The sequence below is a fragment of the Halichoerus grypus genome, chromosome 7 (assembly GCF_964656455.1).
Source record: "Halichoerus grypus chromosome 7, mHalGry1.hap1.1, whole genome shotgun sequence".
Classification (NCBI taxonomy): domain Eukaryota; kingdom Metazoa; phylum Chordata; class Mammalia; order Carnivora; family Phocidae; genus Halichoerus; species Halichoerus grypus.
In genome coordinates, this window is record NC_135718.1 from 8,121,990 (window position 1) to 8,146,628 (window position 24,639).

At 55.9% G+C, this 24,639-nt stretch overlaps 1 protein-coding gene across 8 annotated transcripts in view; it reads left to right on the forward strand.

The window, feature by feature from the left end:
- Positions 1 to 24,639, forward strand: part of CHST15 (carbohydrate sulfotransferase 15) — a 153,930-nt gene that overhangs the window by 73,726 nt on the left and 55,565 nt on the right. The window contains exon 8 of one of the 8 annotated variants that reach the window (XM_036067151.2): positions 587 to 3,633. The exons of the other annotated variants lie outside the window; for them this stretch is intronic. Within the exon in view, the coding sequence (XP_035923044.1) occupies positions 587 to 777 (191 nt within the window). The 3' untranslated portion in view covers positions 778 to 3,633. Of the gene's footprint in view, positions 1 to 586; positions 3,634 to 24,639 lie in introns of those variants that run through there. 8 annotated transcript variants of the gene reach the window in all.

Sequence of the window (24,639 nt, forward strand, 5' to 3'; positions counted from 1 at the left end):
GGCTGGGGGTAGGGGTGGCTGGCTTGTTTCCGGGCCTCTCTCCCCACCGATCCCCTTGCTGCAGGCGGAGGTTCAGCTCATGGGGTCTCTGAGCATAGGTGGCCTCCCCCCGGCCCCCATGGCCACCATACAGCACAATACGGAAGGTGAAATATGGCCAGCCACAGGCCCTTTGCGTCAGCAGCCTGAAGCAGAAATGACACTGGCAGAATTCGGGCAGGCTGGTTAGCAGGAAAATAAGCACACGGACGGTTATCCAGGGACAGGCTGACGGCCACGAGAGCCAGCCCTTTGTGGCGATGTGGCCACGAAAGCAGGAGGCTCGGCTCGGCTGAGGCCGCATCCCCCAGGTCCCGCCGCACTTCCGAGGGCAGGTGTGCAACCCCAGGCTGGAGAGTCCCTGCTCGTTCATGAGGGCGCTTCCGCTTTCCACCCCCGGCAATTCCAGCAGGGGTCCGGCCAAAGAATTTTCATCTCCCAGCACTTCAGGGGAGCTCCTGTCTCAACACGAAGCATGCCTGGGAGTTTTGCACAGTTCCTTCTTGCCACGCCTCCGGCCTCATGGGAGTTTTTCTCTGTGTTCCAGGGCCCTTAGGTGAGAAACAAGAGACCCTGATGACAAAGAGCCCCGCATCCAACGCGCGGCGCCCCGAGGACCGGAACCTGGGGCCCATGTGGCCGGTCACCCAGAGGATCCTGCAGGACTTCTATGGGCCCTTCAACACCAGGCTAGCGCAGGTGCTCGCCGACGAGGCATTCGCCTGGAGGAAGACCTGAGGGCCGAGCTCCTGCGGCGGGTTCCACTGTACCATGACGGAAGAGTCTCTTTGGGGGTGGGGGGCCCTTTTACTCACAGCGTGGAGAAAACCCTGAGATTCTTCTTCCCCTCCCAGGCACGTGTTTAGTATAAGCATTTGTGGTATGAAATAACCTGGCAACTGACCCTTCACAGAGCTCCCCCATCCGAGGCCACTGGAAACTCCACTTGGGAAACTGATCCCTCCTGCACCGGAGCGGCCAGGCTGCAGGGGTGAGGCGGGCGGCGCCAGGCAGGGGGGCTCAGGGGAGGCATGGCTGGGGGCTGATGATGCTGGGATCCGATTGAGCACGCCGGAGGTCACGCTACCACGTCGGAGGTCATGTCACCATGCCGTAGGTCATGCTACCACGTTGGAGGTCATGTCACCATGCAGGAGGTCACGTCACCATGCCGGAGGTCACGTCACCATGCCGGAGGTCATGTCACCATGCTGGAGGTCATGTCACCACGCTAGAGGTCATGCCACCACGCTGGAAGTCATGCCACCACACTGGAGGTCATGTCACCACGCTAGAGGTCACGTCACCACGCTGGAGGTCATGTCACCATGCTGGAGGTCATGTCACCATGCCGGAGGTCATGCTACCACATCGGAGGTCACGTCGCCATGCTGGAGGTCACGCCACCATGCCAAAGCTCATGTCACCATGCTGGAGGTCATGTCACCATGTCGGAGGTCATGCTACCACATCGGAGGTCACGTCACCACACTGGAGGTCATGTCACGATGCTAGAGGTCATGCCCCCATGCCGGCGGTCACGTCACCATGCTAGAGGTCATGTCACCACGCTGGAGGTCATGTCACCATGCTAGAGGTCATGCCACCACACTGGAAGTCATGCCCCCAGGCTGGAGGTCATGCCCCCATGCTAGAGGTCACACCACCATTCTAGAGGTCATGCCACCATGGTAGAGGTCATACCACCATGCTGGAGTCACGTCACCGTGCTGGAGGTCATGCCCCACGCTAGAGGTCACTTATACTTCCATTCAGTTCTGAAACACAATTCAGATCAATACCTTCATTTGGGCAGAGAATGGAGGCTCTTTCCTTTCTTCCTTTTACTCCAAAGTCCACCCTTTATTCTCTTCAGATGTAAACCCTGTTCACTTCACTTGTATGAGAGAGAAAAAACAGTCGAATTTTGGTAGCACATTCGTTTCTCGGACCATCTCCCATTCTGTCCTTGCTTTACTTACGTTTAACTAGAAAGTGAACGTTTAAAACCGCTTTCTGCATTTCGTTAGGCGTAGCTCTCTCTTCTGCCTCTTAATGTGTTTCCTCCAGAGTTTATTCAGTTTATAATTGGAAGGGAAGTTTTTGCTGTTAATGCCAGACTGAGCAACTTCCAGGAATTGAACTCTTCGTGGGAAATCTGGGTATCTTGGACCCTCCTCATGCACTCAAGGTCACTACCAGGAGGGTGTTTTAAGTTTTAGTTCTGGCCACAGACACATTCCGTTGCTCTGCCTTCCCCCGCGAGTGAGCTCCTTACCACATTCTCCACCACGTGTGGCCAGAGGCCCTTACTGTGTTCACAGACTACAAGATGCTTGTGTTCTGTTGCAGAAACACAGTGAGTGAGCTGTACATGGGCCGAGCATGGTATGCTGGGATTCTTAATGGAAATTTCTAGGCTCCTCTGCAACTTGGTTTCCCAATAGATGGACTAAAGGTCTCATCATTTCTTGGAAGTGAAGGGGAGAGATTGAAGAGGACACTGGAGCGCACTTGGCACCCAGCCCCAGGTGGGACCTCGATGAGACTTCGCCCTGGAGTGTTTTCAAGGGAAGCTTCCTGCGAACCAGAGCCCTCCGGTCAAGGTCCATTAACACCAAAGTCAGAAAGTGCAGGTGTCTTCGTGTCCAGCCATCGCTCGCAGACATGCAGGTTCGCTCAGCTGTCCAGCCCTGGCGCCACTGTCTTTCTGCCATCAGGAGGTGGGACGCGCAGCCCGTCTGACGGCATGCAGAGGGCCGTCCGTGTGGACGGCGGAGCCGTTTCTGCTCCCAAAGGGGCTGTGTGCCCTGAGACCCGCTTTGTGGGACAATGCCCCCTTTCCCTTTCCCTCACAGCCAGCAGGTGGAGCGGGGCCGGCGGGGGAGTCTGGCCTGAGCCCGGGGGGCTGCGGGGAGATACCACTCCAGCGTGCACGTGTACCTATCTGCAGTGGACGGTGTGCGCGTGCGTGGGTGCCTTTTCTGAGTGGGCTCCCTTCCGGGTCTGTTGCTGATGAGGCGCCTCTGCTCTGGACACAGCCTTCTTGTGGATTAATTTCTCTGCCCACGGACTTGTCATTTCCAGTACACATTTTGCTATTCTACTCCAACCACGACGACGACAAAGGATTTTTCCTACACACTCCTATGCATGTGAATAACATGTAGTGTAATTCTGCTTCTTACAGAAGTATTACCGGAGGTGTTATTTCCAATATTATTTGGTTTATTCTACAAATCTTTTTGTATATGCAGGCCCAGCCCTTCGTGCCCATCCGTGCCATCCAGTTCCTCTCAAGGGGCCTTTTTCTGGAGGGCGTATCTGTCACCTCTGCTTTGTCGCGTTCAGGCCTGGTTCTCGTTGGCGGCCCGGGCACCGTTCCAGACGGCGGCCCTCGAGCCTGTCGTCCAAAACCAAAGTGAAAGGGAGCATTTCTCACGACCTGGTATTGAAGTGACTTTGTGTCCCCAAAGCTGCGTATCGGACTGTATTCAGTTGTACACCCTTAGTATAGCAGGTGTGTTACGTGAGCCGTGGTCACGCTGTACTTTTATTCATATTTAACATTAAATGTGGACCCTGTGACCCGTCCCGGGAGCGCATGCCATTCCTCGCCCTCCTGAGCACCCGTGGTAGGTTCCGCATGGCGTCTGCCGCGTACAAATGAGTCGTTCAGGGTCTAACCTATGGGCTCTGTGCGTGCACTGGGTGAGGGGGCCTCCTGCATACAGGGACGGAGAGAGAAGAGCAGAGAAAGAAGGGCTCTGACGTGACCAGTGACTCCCCACGAGCGGCCTGCCTCACGTGGGTGTGTGCGTGTGAAGATGGACTTCTGTGATCACAGGCCCTGCTCTCCCAGAGGCTGCGCTCAGCCTGGCTGCTTCCCTCATTCCTGGGGCCACGCGTGGCCCCGGGGGCAGTGAGTTGGAGACTCCTGGTGTCACTGGGTGTGTGTCACTGTCCTAGATACTCGGGGTCCCCTGGCTGCACTGGGATGGAGGAGATGGGGTCTCAAGTTTGGGGTTCTGGAGGCCGGGGCGATCCTGGGGCCAGTGTGGCCCATGGTTTGGTCCCCTAGTTCTGCAAAGAACCCCCCTGGGGAGAGTCTCTCTCCCAGCACTGCCCCCCCTCCACAGTGGTTTGTTGTGTGTAGGGGGCCAGTGAGTCCAGGCCTGGAAAGAGGAGGAACCCCATCTCTTGATGAGGGAGCCAGGAACAGCTTGGCTCAGCAGAGAAAATGGGCCTGAGAGGAGAAAGGGGGGTGGGTGGGACATGAGGGGCAGGATGGACGGGTGAGTCTGGAGGGTTGATTGAGTCCCTGTCCCAGGAGACTTTCAGGAAACCCTCTCTCCTGTGTGGACACCCACCCCTACTCAGGAACCAGCTCGTAGGGAACATACTGATGGAGATCATCTGCATCTTAACGTGAACCTCCCTTTGGAACGACCTCTTCCCAAACGCCCCTATTTGGGAACCGAAGCAAAGGCTGTGCTCTGGAGGAATTTCGGGCCTCAGCCAGCAGGGAGGGAGAGAGGTCTTGGGTGTAGGCAGGTGTTATCCTATTGCTCCAGAAATCTCACCCTCTGGGTAGCCACTCTGTTTGTGGGTGAGGCAGATCCTGTTAAGACTTGCAGGAAGAATCACCTTCCCAGAACCCCCCAGGGCCAGGCTCCTGCCGAGCAGCCGGGAGAGGGCAGGGCCCCAGCAGCGTGAGCAGCAGTGGCCCTGGGGACCTGGATTAGTACCCCTCCTCTGCTGGAGCACTTTATGCCAGATTTAGCGCCTTAAAATAACACAAGTTGATCATCTGGCAGTGCTGGAGATCAGAAATCCAAAATCAGTTTCATGGGGCTAAGGCCAAGGTGTGAGCTCTGATCCTTCTGCAGATGCTTCTGGAGGCCTCCCCTTTCCATCGCTGGTGGCCACTGACCCCGTCCTCAGTGTAGCATCTTCAAATCTCTCTCTGACTCTAGTTCTGCGGTCACATCGCCCTTCTCTTGACTGTCCCCCTCCCTCCCCTCAGAAAGACTCTGGTGATTACTCTGGGCCCACCCGGATAATGCAGGATCTTCTCCCCATCTCAGTCACGTTTGTAAAGGCCTTTTGGCCACGTAAGGTGACTTATTTACAGGCTCCAGGGATTAGGGTGTGGACGTCTTCGGGAAGGGTGATTGTTCAGCTGCCCATAGGAGGGTGGTCCTGCGAGCCAGTCAGGCAGTCAAGGGAGTCTTGCCCCTGGCCTGTCCCTTGCAGCTGTCCCCTGTGGGGCCCAAGCAGATGTGAGTGGGCAGGCGGCTGCCTAGCAGAGCACCAAGCTTCGTGACATGTCCATCCAGAGATGGTGCGTCTTCCTGTCCAGCAGGATCCTGTGGCTGGGGTGAGCAGGATAGGGGGAGGCCAGGCAGGGCCAAAGACCCACTTTTCTCCCAAAGTCACATTGCAAGTCATTCTTTTGTGTGTTTCTCCAGGTGAGCCCAGGGCCACCCCAGCCCCAGATAGAACTATTTCTCCCTCTCTGGGTAGAAGTGATTTCTGAGGGCTTACAAGTTTTTTTTTCTTTAAAGTTACTTTCTCAGTTCCGTAGGGGACCCACACCAGCCACGTGGGCAGGTTTGAGTTTCTGAAGTTCACCTGTTTCTGAGTTAGTCATGCTTCAAGGGGAGCAGCTTCTGAAAGCTACAAAAATAGCTCGCACGGTTTCTGGTCCCCGCGAGAGCCTGGGGGGCCGTGACCTCTGTGGGCCATGCTCCAGAGGCGGCATGGGACGGCTGACCTCCAAACGCTCTCTCCTCGGCCCTGCCTCCTGGCCCCACGCTGGACTCAAGTCCATGACCTCTACTCTATCACTGCTCCTGAAGCCCCTGGCAGTTTGGACCCTGTCCCCAGCCCTCCCGCCCTGCCATTCCCCTGCCACCCTCCACCCCCTCTTTTGCTGACCTGCTCTAGCGCAGGGTCTCTGAGGGCTGTGTCTCCCCTGGGTCTCTTAGCGCTGTGATCCCCCAGAGCCATGGAGTGGGGCACGGAGGAGACTATGAAGGGGACCCCCTTCTCCCACAGTGGGGGTTCCTTACTTGGGGCACAGCATGGGGCTAGCAGGGAGGCCACTGGCGCTCCTGTGGCTCTCTGGCGTGCACCCTTGCTCCGCCTGCTCTGAAAGGCCCCTTTAAGGAAGGCTCTAGAAGCAGGGAGGTCTATTTGAGGCTGATTCCTGGGCCTCCCTGAGTAGCATGGCTTTCCCAGGGCCACACGGTGACGTAACAGCGGGGACCCAGTGGAGCAGAGAAAGGCCGGGTCCAGGGCGTCATGATGGGATAGCGTCCAGCTTCTCCCCACGTCATGAGCCGTTCTTCACCATTCTTCCACCAGAAGGGATGGGCTGACTTGCACCCACCAAACTCTGCCCCCAGAGAGGGACAGCATGGGAGGAGGACAAGCCCTGGGCCTGGAGCTGGATGGGCTGGGTTCAAGGCTTGGGTTCCCCAGTGGAGGGCCTGAGAAGCACCCACCCCATCACCTTGGGGACACCACTGGCCCTTCCCCCATCCACAGGTCTGGGGGCCTCATGCGTGGGTGTGAGAGCTAGTGAGACAATGGTACACAGAAGTACAAACAGGATCAGAGAGGCTGCCCACCTGCCCGAGGTCACACAGCTCTGACAGCAGAAGGGCAGCTCATTTTCTACTTGTTAACTTCCAAGTCAGTGCTTTTACCTGCCATGCCAACTGTATACCCACGGTCCCCCCCGCAGGGCTCCCCAGCCTGTCCGCCTTTCACGTACCAGAACCCCTCCTCCCCTTTCAGTCCCCATTTGGAAGGCCCTCGGGGATGGGGCCGTGGTTTCTGCAGACCTCCCGATCTAGGGCTCTGGGTGGTGACTTCTTGGGGAAAACAAAGGGAAATGAACATGACTTTGTTCTGCCCAGTGGGTGTGGCGGTGGAGTCACCCGACCTCCCACCTACAGGCTGAGGGCCTGGGGGCTGGCTCAAGGGGCCCGCGGAGTCCTCAGAAGTGGGCTGCCCACCCCTGGGCTCAGCCCCGCCCCGCCGTCTCAAAGGCACCAAGGGACACACTTCAGCTAGAAAGTGTGCAAGAGCCAAAACTTAATTTTTTAGCCAATGTTTCCTGAACATCTACTTGGTGCAAGGCACTGGGCCAGACATTGGGGTGGGCTGGGCTGGGGGCTGCTTTTCACCTGTTCATTCCCCAAGTGATTTCGGAGTGCTGCCTGGGTGCCCAGCACCGGAGGCTCCCAGGAGAGCAGACCTGGTCCCTGTCCGTGTGGACCCGGGATCTCGTGCAGCAGACAGATACGAATCGGAGCATCACCCAAGCAATGCCGAACTGCAGCAGCTCCGGGTGCCACGTAGGAGAGGTGCTGAGAACAGTGACCTGTTCTTGCGGTGGCCTCCGCCCCTCCCGAGGCCACTGCATACCCTGTGTGACCTCCCCATCAGTGGCAGAAACCCAGTTGGAATGGGTGACCCAGCTTCCCCCAAATGGCATGGGCACCAATCCCAGCATGCTTCCGACTGGCCAGGGCGCCCCCAGGCTGGGGTTCCTGATCTTCCTGGGAACCAGCAAAATAGAAAAGATTACGCAAGTTCCTGTTTAACAGCAGAAAGAACAAATTTCCACAAACATTTCCTGACTGGATTTTACATAAAATAATTCAGTATTATAATACCAGTGTTTTGGTAATACAGGTCCACTTGTGAGAAGGTGGAATTCTTTTCGGGGGTAACATTTCACTTAATGAGATTCAAAGTTCATGTACCCTATCACATCCCTTGTGGAAGTTCATCCGTAAAGACTGTTCCTAGCTCGTGTCCTGGCCCCGCTACCCTCCACTGGGAAACGCTAGACTCCAGCTTCCAGAGCGGTTTCTTCCTGGCTCCACCTCTTGTTTCTGACCTTGAAATGTTGGGGGGTGTCCCACGCTCTGTCCTCAGCCCTCTGAGCTAGCTTTACCCCAGTCCCTGGCCCCAACCGCCACCTCTATGCGATGACTCCCAGACCTCGGCCCTGTGCCGGTGTGTGTCTCACCGGGTCACAGCATCTCCAAACTAACTGAGCGACCCAGAGCCCTTGGGGTCTGACCCCACCCCTGTGTCCCGCCTCAGTCACAGTGGCCAGCCTGTGTAGACCGAATCTTTGAGCTCCCGTCCGGTCACTGCTGTGTCTCTCACGGACCCTGGAGCCCACCTGCCCTGCACTCCAGCTCTTACTGTCTGTCCTGCACAGAAGGCTCTGCCCCTTGGCTGCTTCCTTCAGGTCCTCCCTTGTGTCTCATCCTCCCCGGCCAGCTTGACTAAATAGCCACTCCCTCCCCCTCCCCCAGGGGTTGCTCCTCTCCTCTTTCCCAGAAGCCACCGTTCTGTTGCTTCTGCCCCCCAATCCTGACCACTCCTCGCCACCAGCCCTGTATTAATCATGGTTTCAGTTTCTGTATTTCATGACGCTTTGACTTCTTGGGAACTCGTTGACCCTCCGGGGGGCAGCTCTGTCCTAGAGGTGGCAAACAAGTCCCTTCTGCGTGAGCCTCTGATATGCAAACCAGCCAATCCAAGCCCCCTCCTCCAGACCACCTCCTTTATGGGTCACCCCAGGGCCAGGTGCCAGACAACCAGGACAGCCCTTAGCCTAGAGCCCAGCCAAGTCATCAAACCGGCCGGTCCCAACCCTGCTTAGCCCGATCACCCTCTGCACCCATTTCTTCCCTGGAAACCACTTCTTCCTGGCCCACCTGCTGGTCCCCCACGTGGCCCTGCGTGGCATGTGTGCCCTCTCCTCTTGGGAGCTGTGAATAACAAACTCTTCAGTGGCACTTATCTCCTGGTCTGTGGGCCTCACTCTGTCACCTACATGAAGGGGCACCTGGGTGGCAGAGTTGGTTGAACATCTGACTCTTGGTTTCGGCTCAGGTTATGACCTCAGGGTCATGGGATTGGGCCAGAGTCTGCTAAAGCTTCTCTCCCCCTCTCCCTCTGCCCCTCCCTATGCACGCCCTCTCTCTCAAGTAAATAAATAAATCTTTTTTTAAAAAACCACCTACATGTAAAAACATCCCACCCCCAATGGTGGGAGCCCCGCCAAGCCTCCCAGGCCCCCCACTGTAACTCTTTCCGGGCAATCTGCAGCCAAGGCAAACTTTTAAAACATCCCTCCAACCATGTCCCTCTCTGCCAGGAAACCCTCCTCAACCTCCCAGCTCGCTTAGGATAAAATGCGGACCCTGCCAATGCCCCCGAGGCCCTCCCTGACCCGCCCTGCTGACTGACCCCTGAGCCCCCAGCCACCCCCACCCACCCCTCCGGGCCAGCGCTGACCTTGAAGCCATCCTCCCCAACGCCGAGCCCTGCCCTGCAGCCCATGCCCTCACTGTCCCCTGCCCGGGGCGCACCCTTCCGGGCCTTGGCAGGCTGGCGTCTTCACCTCCTGGAAATCGGCGGTGGGAGAGGACGGGCTGGCTGGGTGGGGTCCGCATTCTGGCAGCATCTGTAACTGGGGGATTAATCCGGCAAGTTGGATCAGTGGGAAATCCTACTGAGCCATATAAGCATTTTTAAACATGTTGTTTTTACTTATACTATTTAAAGCGCATTAATTTGTCTGTCTTTAGTAAAAGGGCCAGAGCCTTTCCTGCACACGTGAGTGTGCAGACAGGAGCTCGGGGCCGGGGCTTGCAGAAGCAGCGTCGTGATGAATCAGTGCTGGGTTCCGGTTCGGGCTCCCCGAAGGGGCGCGGGCCCTGGGAGGCAGCTCCCGGGCAATGGGAGGTCCTTCCTCACGTATGTGCTTGTTCTCCAATTATCTCCCTCATCTGTGCTGGGACTTCCTCAAAGCCTCCGGGCTGGAGCAGCCCATGTTTTGCTCTCGCACGTGGTTAGTCTGCCGCAGGGGTTCCCCAGGGGTCCGGGTGCTGGGGACCCTCGAAACCCTTTCAGGAGGTCCCCCTGTCCAACCCGGTGTCATGATCCTACCAAGATGTCATTTGCCCTCCCGCGCTCCCAGTCCTTCTGGAACGTCCAAGGGACGACGTCCCACAGCTGGGGCTCGAGCACGCACGGGCTTTACAGATGCATCCGCCTCCATGTCCAATGCGGTGAATAGGGATGGACGGAAACCACGTCCCCAGACTCTCTCTGGGATCTGCCATCATTTTTAAGAGTGCAAAGGAGTCTGAAGCAACACAGTTGAGAACTGCTGCTTTGTCTGTTTAACGAGATCGTTTCTGAGGTCGGGCCCAAGGGGCCGAGGACGGATTTGGGAACAAACATGACTGATTGATGGTAAACAAAACTTCCTGGAGGGCACTTTGTAGAATGGCCAGGAGCACTGAGCTTGCCCTGAGCACCCGCCAGGATGGGGGGGTGGGGGCGGAGAGTCAGAGACAGACATCTGTCCCTGGGAAGGCCGGATAGGTAGCGGTGGCGAGAGTAATCGTGGCACCAGCTGTTTACTGAGCACATGCCCAGCGCCAGGCCCTGCGCCAAGTGCCCCTTCGAGAGGCCCTTTGGATCCTCACCTCCACCCCAGAAGGGAGGTCCTGTCATCATCCGGCCTATCGTTATACGGATGGGGGAACAGAGGGAGGAGAGGGGCCAGATAAGGAGCCCCAGGGCCCCCAGCGACTAAGCAGCGGAGGTGGTCCTTGGCCGCAGGTCTGCTGGTCTCCAGGACCTGAGTCTTTACCTGCCCACCTCAGTTCTGAGTCCCTGAACTTTGAGTTTCCAAGGAGGTGGGTGGAGAGGGCAGAGCCTCAGGTGGAGAGGGGTGGTCACATGGCCTTCCGGAGTCTGGGCTGGGAGGCTGATGGAGGCACTGGGGCTGTGGGCAGGCCCACGGGGCATCTTCAAGGTCATTTCCTTGTGGAAACAGCTGAATGGATCCACACAACAGCCCCCCTTCTCTCTACGTGCCCCCCGCCCCCTGATGCCCAGCCTTCCTGGGGACACTGAGGCAGAGACTCAACCCTGGCCTCCTGCCCCCACTTCCTGCATCGCCTTCTGTGTCCTGCATCCACCTGGCCCGGGGGAAGTGAGCTGAGGAGCCCCTGCCTTCTCGGGAGGGGGAGCAGGAGGGCTGCCTGCTCCATGGGCCCCCCCACCTCCGAGCCCCGGAATCCTGGGCTGTCCCAGCAGCCAGCTCTGGGGTTAGGAAGAGGCCCCCTGCGGCCGGCAGTAGCTCCTTCCGCTGTGAATTCGAGTCACGACTGAGGAATGGGGAGTGGCTGCCTTCCTCCTCAGGGTTGGCCTCCAGAGCTCAGAGGGGGCAGCCAGACATCTCAAGTTAGGCCCCACAGTCGCCATGGAGACCGTTTGTTTACTCCTACCTCCAAATGAGATAATCTGGAGAACTGCCATTTTCTGTACTTTCAACATAATGGAATTCAGGAAAATTCCAAAGCCCAGCCAACCCCCAATTCTAAAGACAGAGACCTAGGCAGCCTGCATAGACATCAGGATGTGGGCAAACTTCTCTGTCCCGCCTCTAATCTCCTCCTTCCCCTAAGAGCATGTATCTCGCTGATGCTCATTTTCTCCCTCCCTGCCTTTGCCCAAGCTGTTTACTCCACCAGCAGTGCCCCCACCCCACTGTTCAACTGAGTCAGCGTCTTACTCCACCCCAAGGACAAGTTACAGTGTCGCCTCCTCCACGATGGCCTCCTGGATTCCACCCTCCCTCTCACCTGCATGACGAGGTCCCTCTCCCACCTAGTGCGGCATTCATGGCTTTCTACCTGACCCTGTGGCCAGTTGTATGTTCCCACTCCCATCCAGACAGCGAAGCCTGGGGACCCCCCGCCCCCTGATACCCAGCAGTGGAGTGAGGGAGGCAGCAGGTGCCTGGAGAGAAAACCAAACCAGGAGCTGGACGATACTGGGCAAGTGGCTTAACTTCTCTGAGCCTCAGTTTCCCCAGCTGCGGACCAGGGTCGGGGCCTGGAGGATGTCAGGGGGCCTTTCAGATCTGCTAATCTTGTTACTGCTTTTTAAAAACCTGCCGCTCTCCCCCTGACACTTAACATCCTCAGGCATTTTGCAGATTAGTGTGTGGAGAGGAGGTGGAGAAAGGGGTGAGGGTGGGGGCTGGCAACCGGCTCCCCAGCCTTCTGGGGTTCTGGGGACAGCTCACCTGGGGCACGGGAGGCACCGAAACTCAGCCCCGTGCTGCCCCCGTGTGGCCGTGCGGGCACTGCAGCTGGAAGCCTGTTTCGGCCAATCTTTGCGAGGATGGCCCTGGCCATGTCCATCACCCATCTGGACCCCCACTGTCTTCCCACTCACCTCTCACGAAGGCCAGGGAGCTCCCGGGAGCCAAGAATAACCCCAGTAACAGGGCGTCCAAGGGTGGAAGGACTCCAGGTCTCAGTCCAGCCAATTAGGAGCATTGTCCTGAAGGCACCTGGATGTGGGAGGAAGGGGTGGTCCTGGGTGTCCCCGGAGGTGCACCCTGCCTGCTTCTTGGCCTCCAGGCTTTTAGGTATGATCACACCCCAAGTGTCCACAGGGAAAGGGGGGCTGGGAGAGGGTCAGTCACAGAGCTGAGGCTCCTCGGGAGCCGGCCTGACTCCCCATCCAGTGCTCCCTGCACTCCATCTGGAGACTCCAGGACACAGCTCTTGATGGGCTGAACTGAGACCCTTCCAGCCTCTTTGTACCTGGCCATGGTGCAGACACCTCCTCCCCAGCCCCTCCCCACCTTGGTCCTTCCACCTGGGATGCCTCCCCTTACCAACCCTCACTCCCAACCCACCCTTCCAAGCATCCAGTCCCGAGCCAGCCTGCGTGTGGCCAAAGAGGGCCCTGAGGGAGCCATCACCTACCCCAGCAGGCTCGGAGGTGGGGGTGTAGGAGATGGGGAGGGCCTGGGCTTGCAGCTTCTGCCCACAGACATACAGAACTCCATCCCTGCCCATCCTTGTCCCGCTTCCACCTTCTCGCTCCTCCCCTGCATCCTCTCCTGGCTGTGCTCTCCTCTCTGTTCCTTGCAAAAGGCTGCCTGGCTGCAGGCCCCACCTCCTTAAGTCTTGTGTCTGTGATCTCTTGGCCCCAGCAGGCAGACTCTCCTACCCCTAGCCTCGGACCAACCCTTCCTAGATGGGGAGGGAGGAGCTCAGTGGGTCCAGGGGGCTACTGGGCTCCCCCCGCCCGCTTCCTTTCCCAGGTCCTCCCTGTGCTAACTGAGCACCTGTCCTGCCACAGTTTAGACACGCTGGGGTCTGGAACCCCCATGTGGCAGCAGGAACTCATCCTGCTTGACCCAATCTAACAGAACAGACCTGACCTCCCCTCTGTCCCCCGTGCCTTTGAGTTCTTTCTGCTTCTTCCTCCCACTCCCTCCCTTTTCCGCCTTCCTCCCCACTTGCTGTCCCTCCAGCAGCAAGGAGTTTGCTGGGCTGGGCATGTTGGGCTGAACTGGGCATGTTGGGCTGGACTGAGCATGGCTGGGTTAGACTGGGCACAGCTGGGCTGGGCTGAGCTAGGGTTCTTTTTTTTTTTTTTTTTAAGATTTTATTTATTTATTTGACAGAGATACAGCGAGAGAGGGAACACAAGCAGGGGGAGTGGGAGAGGGAGAAGCAGGCTTCCCGCTAGCAGGGAGCCCGATGTGGGGCTTGATCCCAGGGCCCTGGGATCATGACCTGAGCCGAAGGCAGACTGAGCCACCCAGGTGCCCCGCTGAGCTAGGGTTCTGAAGGGCAGATCATGACCCAGATAAATCCCCGTGCCCCACATCACCAGGATCTTCAAAGAAACAGTCCAGCCACCATAGGAAATGATCCCAGTTTACTAGCATCTGCTAAGAGACACTTTCCTCTGGCTCCTCGGGTTCATGGGCTTTCACACAATCCTAGCAGCTCCAGGGCTCCTCCCTCACCAGCTGGGGGCTGCTCTTTCTGGAACACTCGAGGTTCTGGGCTGGGTATCAGAGGAGAGACCTCACCCCTGCCTCCTCTGAGAAGTGAGCCAAGAACAGTTGGCTGATGTTGCGATGGCCAGAGCCCACCTGGGGCAGGTGGTCTAGCAGGTGCCCGGATGGAGACCCATTGCTGGTGAGCACCTGTCAGTCATTTCATTGCAATCCCATCTGCCCCCGGCCTGGCCCTCCTCACCGCCTTCCCCATTCCTTCCTCCCTTCCAGATTGTAGCAGCATCCCACATTATATCTGCACCGCACTCTGTGAAATATCCTTACATTTATCTCCCCGCTCACTAAATCTTTCTGCTTGTCTAAACCACCAGTTCTGCGAGCTCAACTATTGGTTTTAGGTTTTAAATGACTTTTTTTTTTTTGGATCATTTTCAGTTGTGGGACTTCAATGTGGTTCATTTTCAAATCTCGTTTTTTTCACAGAATCTTGTTCCTTCCATATGGTTTTTATTTCTTCTTTACATAATCATTTTAAACATGCTTTAAGTATGATTTATAATCTCAACTGAACTCTTCTGTTATTTAAATGTGATTTATAAATGATTTAAATTTATGTGTGATTTAAATATGATTTGTAGTTTCACACATTATCAAATGTAAGTCATAAATTTAAGTACGATTTATAATTTCATTTGAACTGGTCTATTATCGCAAGTGCGTGGGGGATCTAATCCTGTTTATCTGCTGACTTTGCCTCACTGGTAATTGCTTCCTTGTGTAGTTCGTGATTTAAAGAAATTATTGTGAGTCTTTCTTCAGCTGGTGTTACCAGTTTTTGCTATGAGGGCCTCATGTTCTCTGCGGTGGAAAATGTCTCCAGGAAAGCGTTTGTCTTTGCTTTGGCCTGGATCCAAGGGGTCACATTTCTGAAACCAAATTTTGCGATGACTTTTTTGGTTTGGGATATATTGAAACTTTCCATCTGACTGGGGTGGGGTAGGTTTGGAGCTTCAGTTTCCAATGGGAGCCTTTTTCCACCTTCACCTTTTCTGAGCAGCCAAGCTTTGTTCCTGAGATTTAGCTCTGGTTTTCCTAGTCTCTCTTAGAAAGAAGGGCCAGGCTTCCAGGGTCCTGGCTTTGTTCAGAGTTCTCAGTTCACCTCCGTCTCTTGTATGTCAGAGCTGTATCTCCCCTCCTACGAGCATTAAAACCCAGCCCCAGGGAGGTCCCCTCTACTTGTCAAATGAGATGCAACGTGATTCATGAATTGCTTAATAAAGCCGATTAGATCTTCATAAATAAATAAATAACCCCCAGCCCTAAAGACACACACTTGCATCTCCCGCCTCCCTGGGCGTAGGTGGTCTTGGCTCATGAATGATCCCTCTGGCTTGTAGTTCCTACTTTATGTCTGGCTCGAGAAGTGCTCCCTTTCCTTCTTTCAAGCTTGCCTCTGATTTACAAAGAACTTGACATAGATTTGGGGGCAGAGATCATCAGCAGGGCAGAGGTGATCAGAATTTTGGGAATTGACTTTCTGTTATTGATTACTAGATTAATTCCACGGAGATCAGAGGACTGACTTAACTGTGAATGATGTAAATCCCTTAAAACGCGTTGGTGTTTGCTTTATGACTCAACATATGGTTCATTTTATTAAATGTGCACTTAAAAAGGTGTCTTCTGTCATTGTTGGATACAGTGTTAATTAGGTCAAGCTAATTGTGCTGTTCAGCCTTCTATCCTTACTGCTTTTCTATGTCTGTTGGGAGGACTGTGCTAATGTCTGCTAAAATTATTGTCTGTTTGTCTCTTCCTCCTTTTTGTTCGGTACTTCTCTGGCATAGTTTTTGGTGTTATCATCTTTTGCTCTTATTTGAATCTCTCGTAACTGATTTATGATCAAGTTCTTAAAAATCCAATAAGACAATTTTAGTCTTACTTGGAGTATTTAGTCCATTTATATTTAACATAATTATTAATATATTGGGATTTTTTTTAAGCTACAATTTTACTATTTATTTTCTATTTGTTGCACCTATTTTATGTTGCTTTTCCACATCTTTGTTTTCATGTTTTCTTTAAGGGTTAATAGTTTTATCACTCTGTTTTCCCTGTATAAACTTGGCGCTAAATTATACTTTTATTTGTGTTTTCATAATTGTCCTGGATATTACAATATATATCCCCTACTTATTACCATCTAATATAATTTAAGACTTTTATTTCTTCCACACAATGTGAAGATCTTAGAACACTGTATTTTCCCACCCTTTTCTGTTATTGTGAAGCATTTTAATTCTACCTATGTTTTAAATCAGAATGCTGTGCGCACGGTGGGGGGCCTGAAAGTCTCAGGGCAGAGGGTGAGGGTACAGGAAAGGTCAGGAAGGGGAATATCCATGTGCTTGGTCTGTTTCAGGGAGGAGAAGACACATAAACCATCCAGTTAGCCAGGAGGGCGGACAAAGCAGAATCCACCTGGCTCAACCCTGCAGGATGACCTGGGAAAAATGAACTGATGGGCTCCTTCTAATTCCACATAACCCTTTAACTGGGTTGCTCGTTAGGAGGACCATCACATTCTGGGGCAGTGGGAGAGAATGTCACAAATTAAACAAAGTTGGAAGGTGGCCTGTCCCTGGCTTGTAACTTCAAGAGCTGAGGTCTAATGCTAAACAAAAGATTCCGAAGGCTCTGCAAAAATGTTTTCCGTCATGAACAGTACCTTCCCTTCCAGCTAAGGCAAAGCCAGATGGCCAGGAGCAGAGCGTCTGGGGGGCGTGGGGTGAGGAATATGCCGCAGCAGAGCTTGAGTGGGGAGCAGGGGCTCACGGACCGAGCCTCATCTTCTCCAAGTGCATCAGCCAAAGCACTGAAGACAAAAGGTAGCAGCAGCATCTGAACGGTGACAAGGTGTGTGGCACTCAGGAGAAGCACGGTTGAGAACTTGCCAAAACCCAGCAAGAAGGCCCAGGGCTGTGGCTGTCCTTCACCGTCTGCGGTGACCTTGCCCTTCAAGGTGCTGACCTGGCCTGGTGCCAGTAGCGGCCCTGGAGACCCGCTGGCCCCCAAATTAGGAATTCATAAGCAACTCTGGGTTTACAAGAATCAAAAGCGTATTCCTGCCCCCCCCCCACCCCCCGAAGAGTATGTCAAGATCCAGAAACAGTCACACAAGGAGAGAACGAACTAAAACCTCCGGAGAGTTGCCGTTGGGGTGACTGGAGGTGGGGCTGACCTTATCAGGGTGACCCACTGGTCCTGGTTTACGTAGGACTTCCCTCATTTCAGCACTGAAAGTCTTGCTTTCTGGAAACCCCCCGCCCCTTGGTCCTGGGCTCCGCAGTTGGCCAGGTGGGCTGGAATTGCAGGGTGAGCCAGAAGCTGGGGGCCTGAACTCTGTCCCTCTGCTGAGTCCTGCTCACCTGAGCTGTGGGGCGGGAGGCGAAGGTGAGGCCTCCGTGCAGACCCCACAGCTGGGGTCCCCTGCAGTGTCTGCGGGGCCAGCCTGGTCCCTGAGAAGTACAGGAGAGAGAGGTTCCCCTTCCTGTGGCCCGCCGTTTCCAATCTGACACCTGGAGGAAAATCTTTGTGGCCCCCAAGTATATTCAGAGGGACAGGAACGTTATGGGAAGCAGCCATAAACACAGAGCAGCAGGGAGAAGGGCGGGGGGTCTGCAGCCAGGACCCCTCCCCCGGTGCAGCTGATGCTGGGGAGCCTGGCACCCCCCACCGCGCCCCATGCCAGCTGCCCCCCGCACTGCGGCTCCAGCGTGCCTGCATGACGGACGGACTGGGGGGGATGGTGAAGACCCCTTCCTCTTGACTGCCTCTCCCCCCACCCTGCTTCCTGGACTGGGAATTAGAGGACGTTTGTTAAAAATATTAAAATAGCACACAGACGATTTGACCATCCATCCGTATTCCGCAGAGAAGATGAAGAAGCCCGCTGTCCTCCAACCAGGCCACTCTCCGCAGGGAACCAACCTCAGGACTCTAGGGAGCAACCGACTATTACAGTGTGGCCCGGACCTCTGGGGAGGAGCTGAGGGGCACGGAGCCTCCTCCAGGGAGTGCTCCTTCCCTGGGAGTGGGACGCCTGGGCGCTGTGCCTCCTTCCCTGCCTGGCCAGGGGTGTGCAGTGAGGCCAGGACACCGAAACTCAGCACCAAAAGGAAAGTCATTTCCACTCCCCCCACCGCCAATGGGTGCGCACGCATGCGCACACACGTACACAATGCATGCACGCACACACATGCATGCACGCACACACGCAAGCATGCACACACGCAAGCACGCACACACGCAGACACGCGCGCACACACACGTACGCAGACACATGCGCGCACAAGCACCCACACACATGCATGCACACACGCGCACACACGTATGCACGCACACACACGCACGCAGACATGCGCGCACACACATGCACACACATGCACACACACAGACACACGCGTACACACACACGCGCATGCAGACACGCGCACACACACATGCACACGCATCACGCATGCACGCACACCTTGCCACTGTGCCTTATGGTACTTATCAGCATTTTTCAGCGTTTTCCTGACAACTTGAGAGCTTCGTGGGATTGGCTCAGGAATCAGGACAAGATGTGCTTCCTATGAGCTAAGCTTGTGCCTTCCCTTATATCCCTTTTGGTTGGTCCCGCTGCTTAAAAAGGAAGTCTCAGAGTCGCTCCTCATCACAAATCATATTCATAATCAATACTTAATATACTGCAGGGCATTTTAAAAAGTACACATAGTCAGAGTTGATTTTTCAGGCTTTCCTGGGCTCCCTGCCTAAAACTCTCAGCCAGGAATGGATGGGGGGGGAGGAGGGAGGAGAAAAAGAGTCAAACCCTCTGTGTGTGTGTGCGTGCATGCGTGTGCGCGTGTCTGCGTGCATGTGTGTGCGTGTCCACGCGCGTGTGTGCATGCATGCATGTGCGTGCACACGTGTGTGCATGCGTGTGCGCGTGTCTGCGTGCATGCGTGTGCGTGCGTCTGTGTGCATGCATGCGTGTGCCTGCGTGCATGTGTGTGCATGTGTCTGTGTGCATGTGTGCGTGCGCACATGTGTGTGCATGCGTGCGTGTCTGCGTGCATGCGTGTGCGTGCGTGCGTCTGTGTGCATGTGTGTGCGTGTCTGCACGCACGCGTGTGCCTGCGTGCATGTGTGTGCGTGTGTGCGTGCATGCGTGTGCTCATGTCTGCGTGCATGTGTGTGCGTGTACATATGTGTGCATGCATGCGCGTGCGCGTGTCTGCGTACATGTGTGTGCACGCACATGTGTGTGCATGCATGCGTGTGCGCGTGTCTGCGTGCATGTGTGCGCGTGTGTGCGCACGTGTGTGCGCATGCATGTGTGCGCGTGTGTGCATGCGCATGTGTGCGTGCATGCATGCGTGTGTGTGTGCGCGCACACGTGCGTGCACGTGTGTGTAAATATCTTGTACCCTGAGTCTTCAGGGTTGGGTCCTGCAAGGTGCAGGAAGGATGTTCCTTTCCCTTAGGGTCCCCCAGAGCAGCAGAGAGCGCCTGGATCCCTGGCCCCCGGGTAGTGGGGCCCCACTGCCACCTTCGGAGTGTGTTAGCAGAGCTGCAAGTGGCTGTGGGGGGCCCAGGGCAGAAGAGGCCCGTGGGGGGCTGGTCAGCCATGTTCCAGATACTGAGTGCCCACCAGGGCCAGGGACTGTTCTAGTGCTGGGAGTGTAGCCCCGAGCAAGATGAGTGTCTGTCCTCAAGGAGCTCCGGGCACCTCCCGAAGAGGCTGGACAACGCAGAACCAGTCGAGGTCCTTTCAGGGCCGGTCTGGGCCATGGAAAGCGTGAGACAGGGTAGTGTGGGGGGTGCGTGGCTGGCAGTGCTGCCTGGAGAGGCCAGGGCAGGAAATGAGCATGGGCAGGGGTGGTCACGCCGAGGGTGAGAGAGGAAGGGGCATCACCTCAGCTCACTCCCCCGGTCAGACTGCTCTGCAAAGCTCTGGACTGTCACATCCAGCAGCCCATTTGCCCTCACCACTAGGATGTGCAGTGAGCACCTCACACTCCTGACCTGGCTGACCTTCACCACCTCTGGAAACCTGCTGCCCACCTCCTTCCCTGCCTTAGAGCCCGATGCCTCTGTCCTCCCCCAGGCCTGGGTCCCCAGCCAGGAGCCATCCTCGGCTCGGCTCTCTCACCCACACTCCATTGGTGACTAAATCCGGACTCTGGCCACCTCACCATCTCCGTGGCTGCTATCCAAATGCACGCCTCCATCCTCCTGGCGAGTGGCTGGACGATGGTCTCCGCGCCCTCAGCCCTCACCCCGGACTCCTTACAGAAGAGGCATTCTGAGTGTAGCTAGAGGCTATCCCTCTGCTCAAACCCTGCCCAGACTCTCCACTACTCAGGTGGACGCCGAGTCCCTGTCGCAGCTCCCAAGGCCCTACACGGCCTGCTCTCATCTTCTGTGACCTGGTTCCTGCCATGTCCCCTTGCTCCCTCATTCCAGTCCCACGGGACCCTCTCCGTTCCTCAAACCCGAGGCCTGCCCCCACCTGGGGGCCTCTGCCCTGGGATGCTCCTACCTGGGACACTCCCATCACCTGGCAAGGAAGCCACTCTGACCCTCCTGCTCTTCTTTTTCTCATGGTACTTTTCATTTTCTATACAATTATCATTTACTTATTCAGTTGGCTTATTGTTTTCCTACCTCCCCCTAAATAGCTCCAGGGACATAGGGAGTTCTGAGGTTTTGCTCCCTATGTCTCCTATTGCAAGCACCCAGATCGGTGCCTGACACATAGTTTGTGCTCCAGAGATGCTGCTCACCGTTGGGTGAACTTGAGCCCTGGTTGGGCACGGAAGGAACTTGAATTTTTTTCTGGCCACTGCAATCGGCAATAGGAGGGTTTAAGCAGAAGTGTGATGCGAGCGGATTTATGCTTTAGGAAGAACCCTGCCTGCCATGTGGAAGATGGACTGGGGTGGAGGCGGGACACCCAGGAGCAGGCAGGGATCCTGGCCATTTTCATTCCCTGGGAGGTCCTGGAGCAGCGCTTCCCACAGGCTTTCTGCCAGGGTGGAAATGTTCTGTACCCGTGCTGTCCGGAACAGTGACCACCGGCCACTTGCGGCCACTGAGCACTGCAGCCCGGCTCGTGTGATTGAGGAGCTGGGTGTTAAATTTCACTTTATTTTGATTCATTGAAATTTAAATTGCGACATGTGGCTAGAGGCTCCGTATGAACACTGCAGTTCTAGAATCTTGGACAAGGGTGGAAACAGGGCAGCCGGTGGAGGAGGCCACACTTCCGATGCATTTGGGAGAAGGACCCCAGAGACTTGGATTCGGGCGGAGGGAGGGAGGCTTTGGCCTGAGCGTCAGACAGGGAGGGCTTAGCGGGAGGGCTGTGGATGGGAACGGCACTTCTGTTCTATTGCACGGGTCTGGAACACCTGCAGGGAGGTCTGGATTCCACTCGCTGTTATTAGGGGAAGGGGGGCTGGGCTCCCAAGGTAAGTCCAGAGGCGGAGAGCTAATGCCTATCCTGCCCCCTGGGCTGTGGCCTGTCAGGTGCATCCTTGCTAAAGATGGTGGCCCACGAGCTTCAAAGCCCGGCTGGGGGAGAGCAGACTTTCTCCCGCAAATACTCCAGGAAAAGCCGCTGATGAGAAGCCAGTCTGACCGGAGGCTGGGATTTTACTGGTGATTAAGTTGGGGTCATGGAAAGATGCAAATTGGCTGGATTTCTGAGCCTCTGTCGCTGTCCTCTGGGGTCAGAGAGCATGTCTGTGGCAGCCGATGAAGGCTTTGAAGATATCTAGACTGACTGACAGAGGGGGATGAGCAGAGGGGGAAAACCCCTCATTAAAAAACAGTTTTCTTCGTGCAGTTTTCTCAACCCACTTCAACACCTGTTCTTCAATGTTGAGGGTTTCCGTTAAGCCCTGAGTCCAATGTTTTAGGCATTTTGGTCTTGAGTGTTGAGTTCCGAGTGGCCTCTGGACTCTGAGCTACGGCTTGTATCCCAAGGTCCTTGTTAAGGACCTCCTGGCAGCTGGCCAAGGGGCTCTAACTTTGAAAATAGAGCAACGCTCTTACCTGCCGCGCACACGTGAATGGATCCTGGTGTGCGGGGATGGGGTGACCTGGAGCCCAGCCCTTTCACCCCCAGCCCTCCGCACCCCCTCCCTGCCCCCAGCTATGCCGCTCACGCATGTGCAATTCAAGCAAGCAGCGATTTCATTAACAAGCAGGACATGAACGAACGTTCTCGGTCCAAATAAGTGGGTAGAATGGATGGCACAGGGATACGCGGGACTCTGTTACTGACTTGGTGAATTGTCGCTCCCAGGTTAGGAGCGGGGACCTGAAAGGGACACCTGAGTCCCCAACTTGAGAATGTGGAGTCCATTTTCCGGTCCCTCGACAGGCCCAGCAGAGGGCAGGCTGGCCCTGGGAATGTGCTAGAGGTGCTCCAAATGGGAGGCTCTGGCTTCCCAAGCAGGAGCCCGTGGAAGCCTGAATCTGTGACTCCCTCCAAAGGCTGTCTCCCCACTGGGCCCTGCCAGGACCCAAGTTACTCCCCATCAAAGAGAAGACCTCTGGGAGTTCTCAGCCAGGTCCCCCTCCCTTCCTACACTGCCCTGCCCTGCTCCATCAATAGGAATGTCCTGGTTCACCTGTCTCCTGGGGGCTGCAGTTCTGGGGGCTTGGAGTCCGGGTCTTGAGAGAGGGCTGCCTCCCTCCCTCCTTCCTGCTGCTTTATTAGGGCCAGCTCTCTTGGAGCCAGCTCCGGGCCTGCTGAGCCCACACGGCAGCCCTGGGCCATCTCATAGCCCACCTCAGCTCCCCGCCTTCCTGCCCAGACAGCCCGGCACAGAGGAGAGGAACCTGCATTCTAGACCAGCCCGGGCTCTCCCAGGTAGTACCAAGTGACCTTGGCTCTCCACACCTTGTTTTCTCATCTGTAAAAGGGGACTCAATGGGTTAATATTGGAGAACTGTTGAGAAGAGTGTCTGAGATAGATACCTGCTAGATGATAGGCAATAGAGATGATACACATAATTTTCTTATGCTGTGGGGCGCTTTGTTTTTCCACCTGAAACCTTCAGTGACCTCAGTGTCCCGAGGCCAGGTGCCCGCGGCCTGAGGGGCCGCCCCTCACCCATCAGAAACCTGCTTGCGTCCGAGCTTTGTCAGCAGGCGGGGCTGGAAGCCGTCGCAACCCTCCTGGATCTCTCGGCTTGGGCGGCCCACGCCTCGCGCTCTATGTTCTTTGGAAGAGACATGAAACTGCAGAGTGCTGTGGAAGGAAGGGGCATTGAGTTTTCCGGCTCTTTCTTTTAAATCCTTAGAGGTTGAGTTTCAGGGCCAGGCTGGAAAAGTAAGGAAACCCTGAAATTCTATATAGGTCTGGATCATTCCAGAAGCCCCCAGAGATATGCAAGACTGCAGAGAGCTACCAGGAGCTGCAAAGCCTCCTCACGGCCCTCCCTGGCGGCCTGGGCACAGGTGGCGGATGCTGAGCCCGGATTCGCATGTGGCTGGAGGAGGGGGGCGGGCTGTGGAGGACACAACACTGCCCAGGGCACACTCATGTCCCCCGTTTGGGTCACAGCACAGGAGACCGGCCCCTGCAAGAGGCTTAACCCCAGCCCCGAGTTTGCTCCAGGTCACCCCAGGCCCCCGCCCCACCCCAGCCCATCCTGCAGGCCGTTCCTTCCAACAAAGTCCACTGGGAATGGCTTTCTTTCCGGCTTCAACAGCACGGCCGGCTTCTGTGGCGTCTCCCTGTAGCTTAATAGGATGTGTGCGTCGTGTGAATTCCCATACAAAACCTCTTTGGGCTCGTCATCTTCATTTTGTTGGGTTTCCTCTGACTCATGTAATCAGTTGAAGTGTTAATTCTAGAAAGATGGCCCGGCGCACAGAGCTGGATGGAGGTGATTTGGTCTGGCTCCTTCATAAACAAGGAGGAAAAGGGCCCAAGGGGTGACTTGCCCTAGGTTGCCAACCCCTGGCAGAGTGGGAGGGTGGGGGCTTGAATCCAGGTCCCGAGCCCCTTCCTTGGTCCCCAGGGCTTTCTTCTGCTGCTGCTGACTCAGCTTGCATTTCCAGCACTGATTTCCCTGCAAGGAGCAAAGCGCTAGAATGACCCGGGAACTCAGGAGGCCCCAGCAGGAGCTCAGGCCTTCTTGGAAAGGAGGTCTGGAGTGGCGTGTACCCACTGTTTGCTGCAGGTGTGGGACAAGGGGAGGGGGCACAGAGCTCTTTCTTTCCTGCTTCAGTCATTCACTGAGTGGGGATCCCAGCGCCCCTGACCCCCCTGGGGGGATGGGTGACATCGGGGCTCTGCTGTCACAGAGGCTACCCTCAGACCGGAAAGGGGAGGGGCGCTGGCGGCCAGTGCCCCCGCTGGAGAGTGGCCACGCTGGCCCATGCAGGACGGGGGACCAGGAAAGCAGCACTCATGGATGTGCCCGGGGCCCTTGGGCAGATCAGAGCCTCAGTTTTCCCATCTGCACACAGAAGGGGGGCGCGATGCTAACAGTTTATTTCACAGTGTTGTAAGGATAACGTGGAATCTCTGAGAGCCTTTACTAGCAAGAAAGGTCCAAGAGGAGCCAACAATGACTTTATCATGACCCAAGCACACAGGTCCTGCGGGTTTGGCTGGTGAGAGTGGGAATGAAAGAGCCATGTCCCCAGTGTT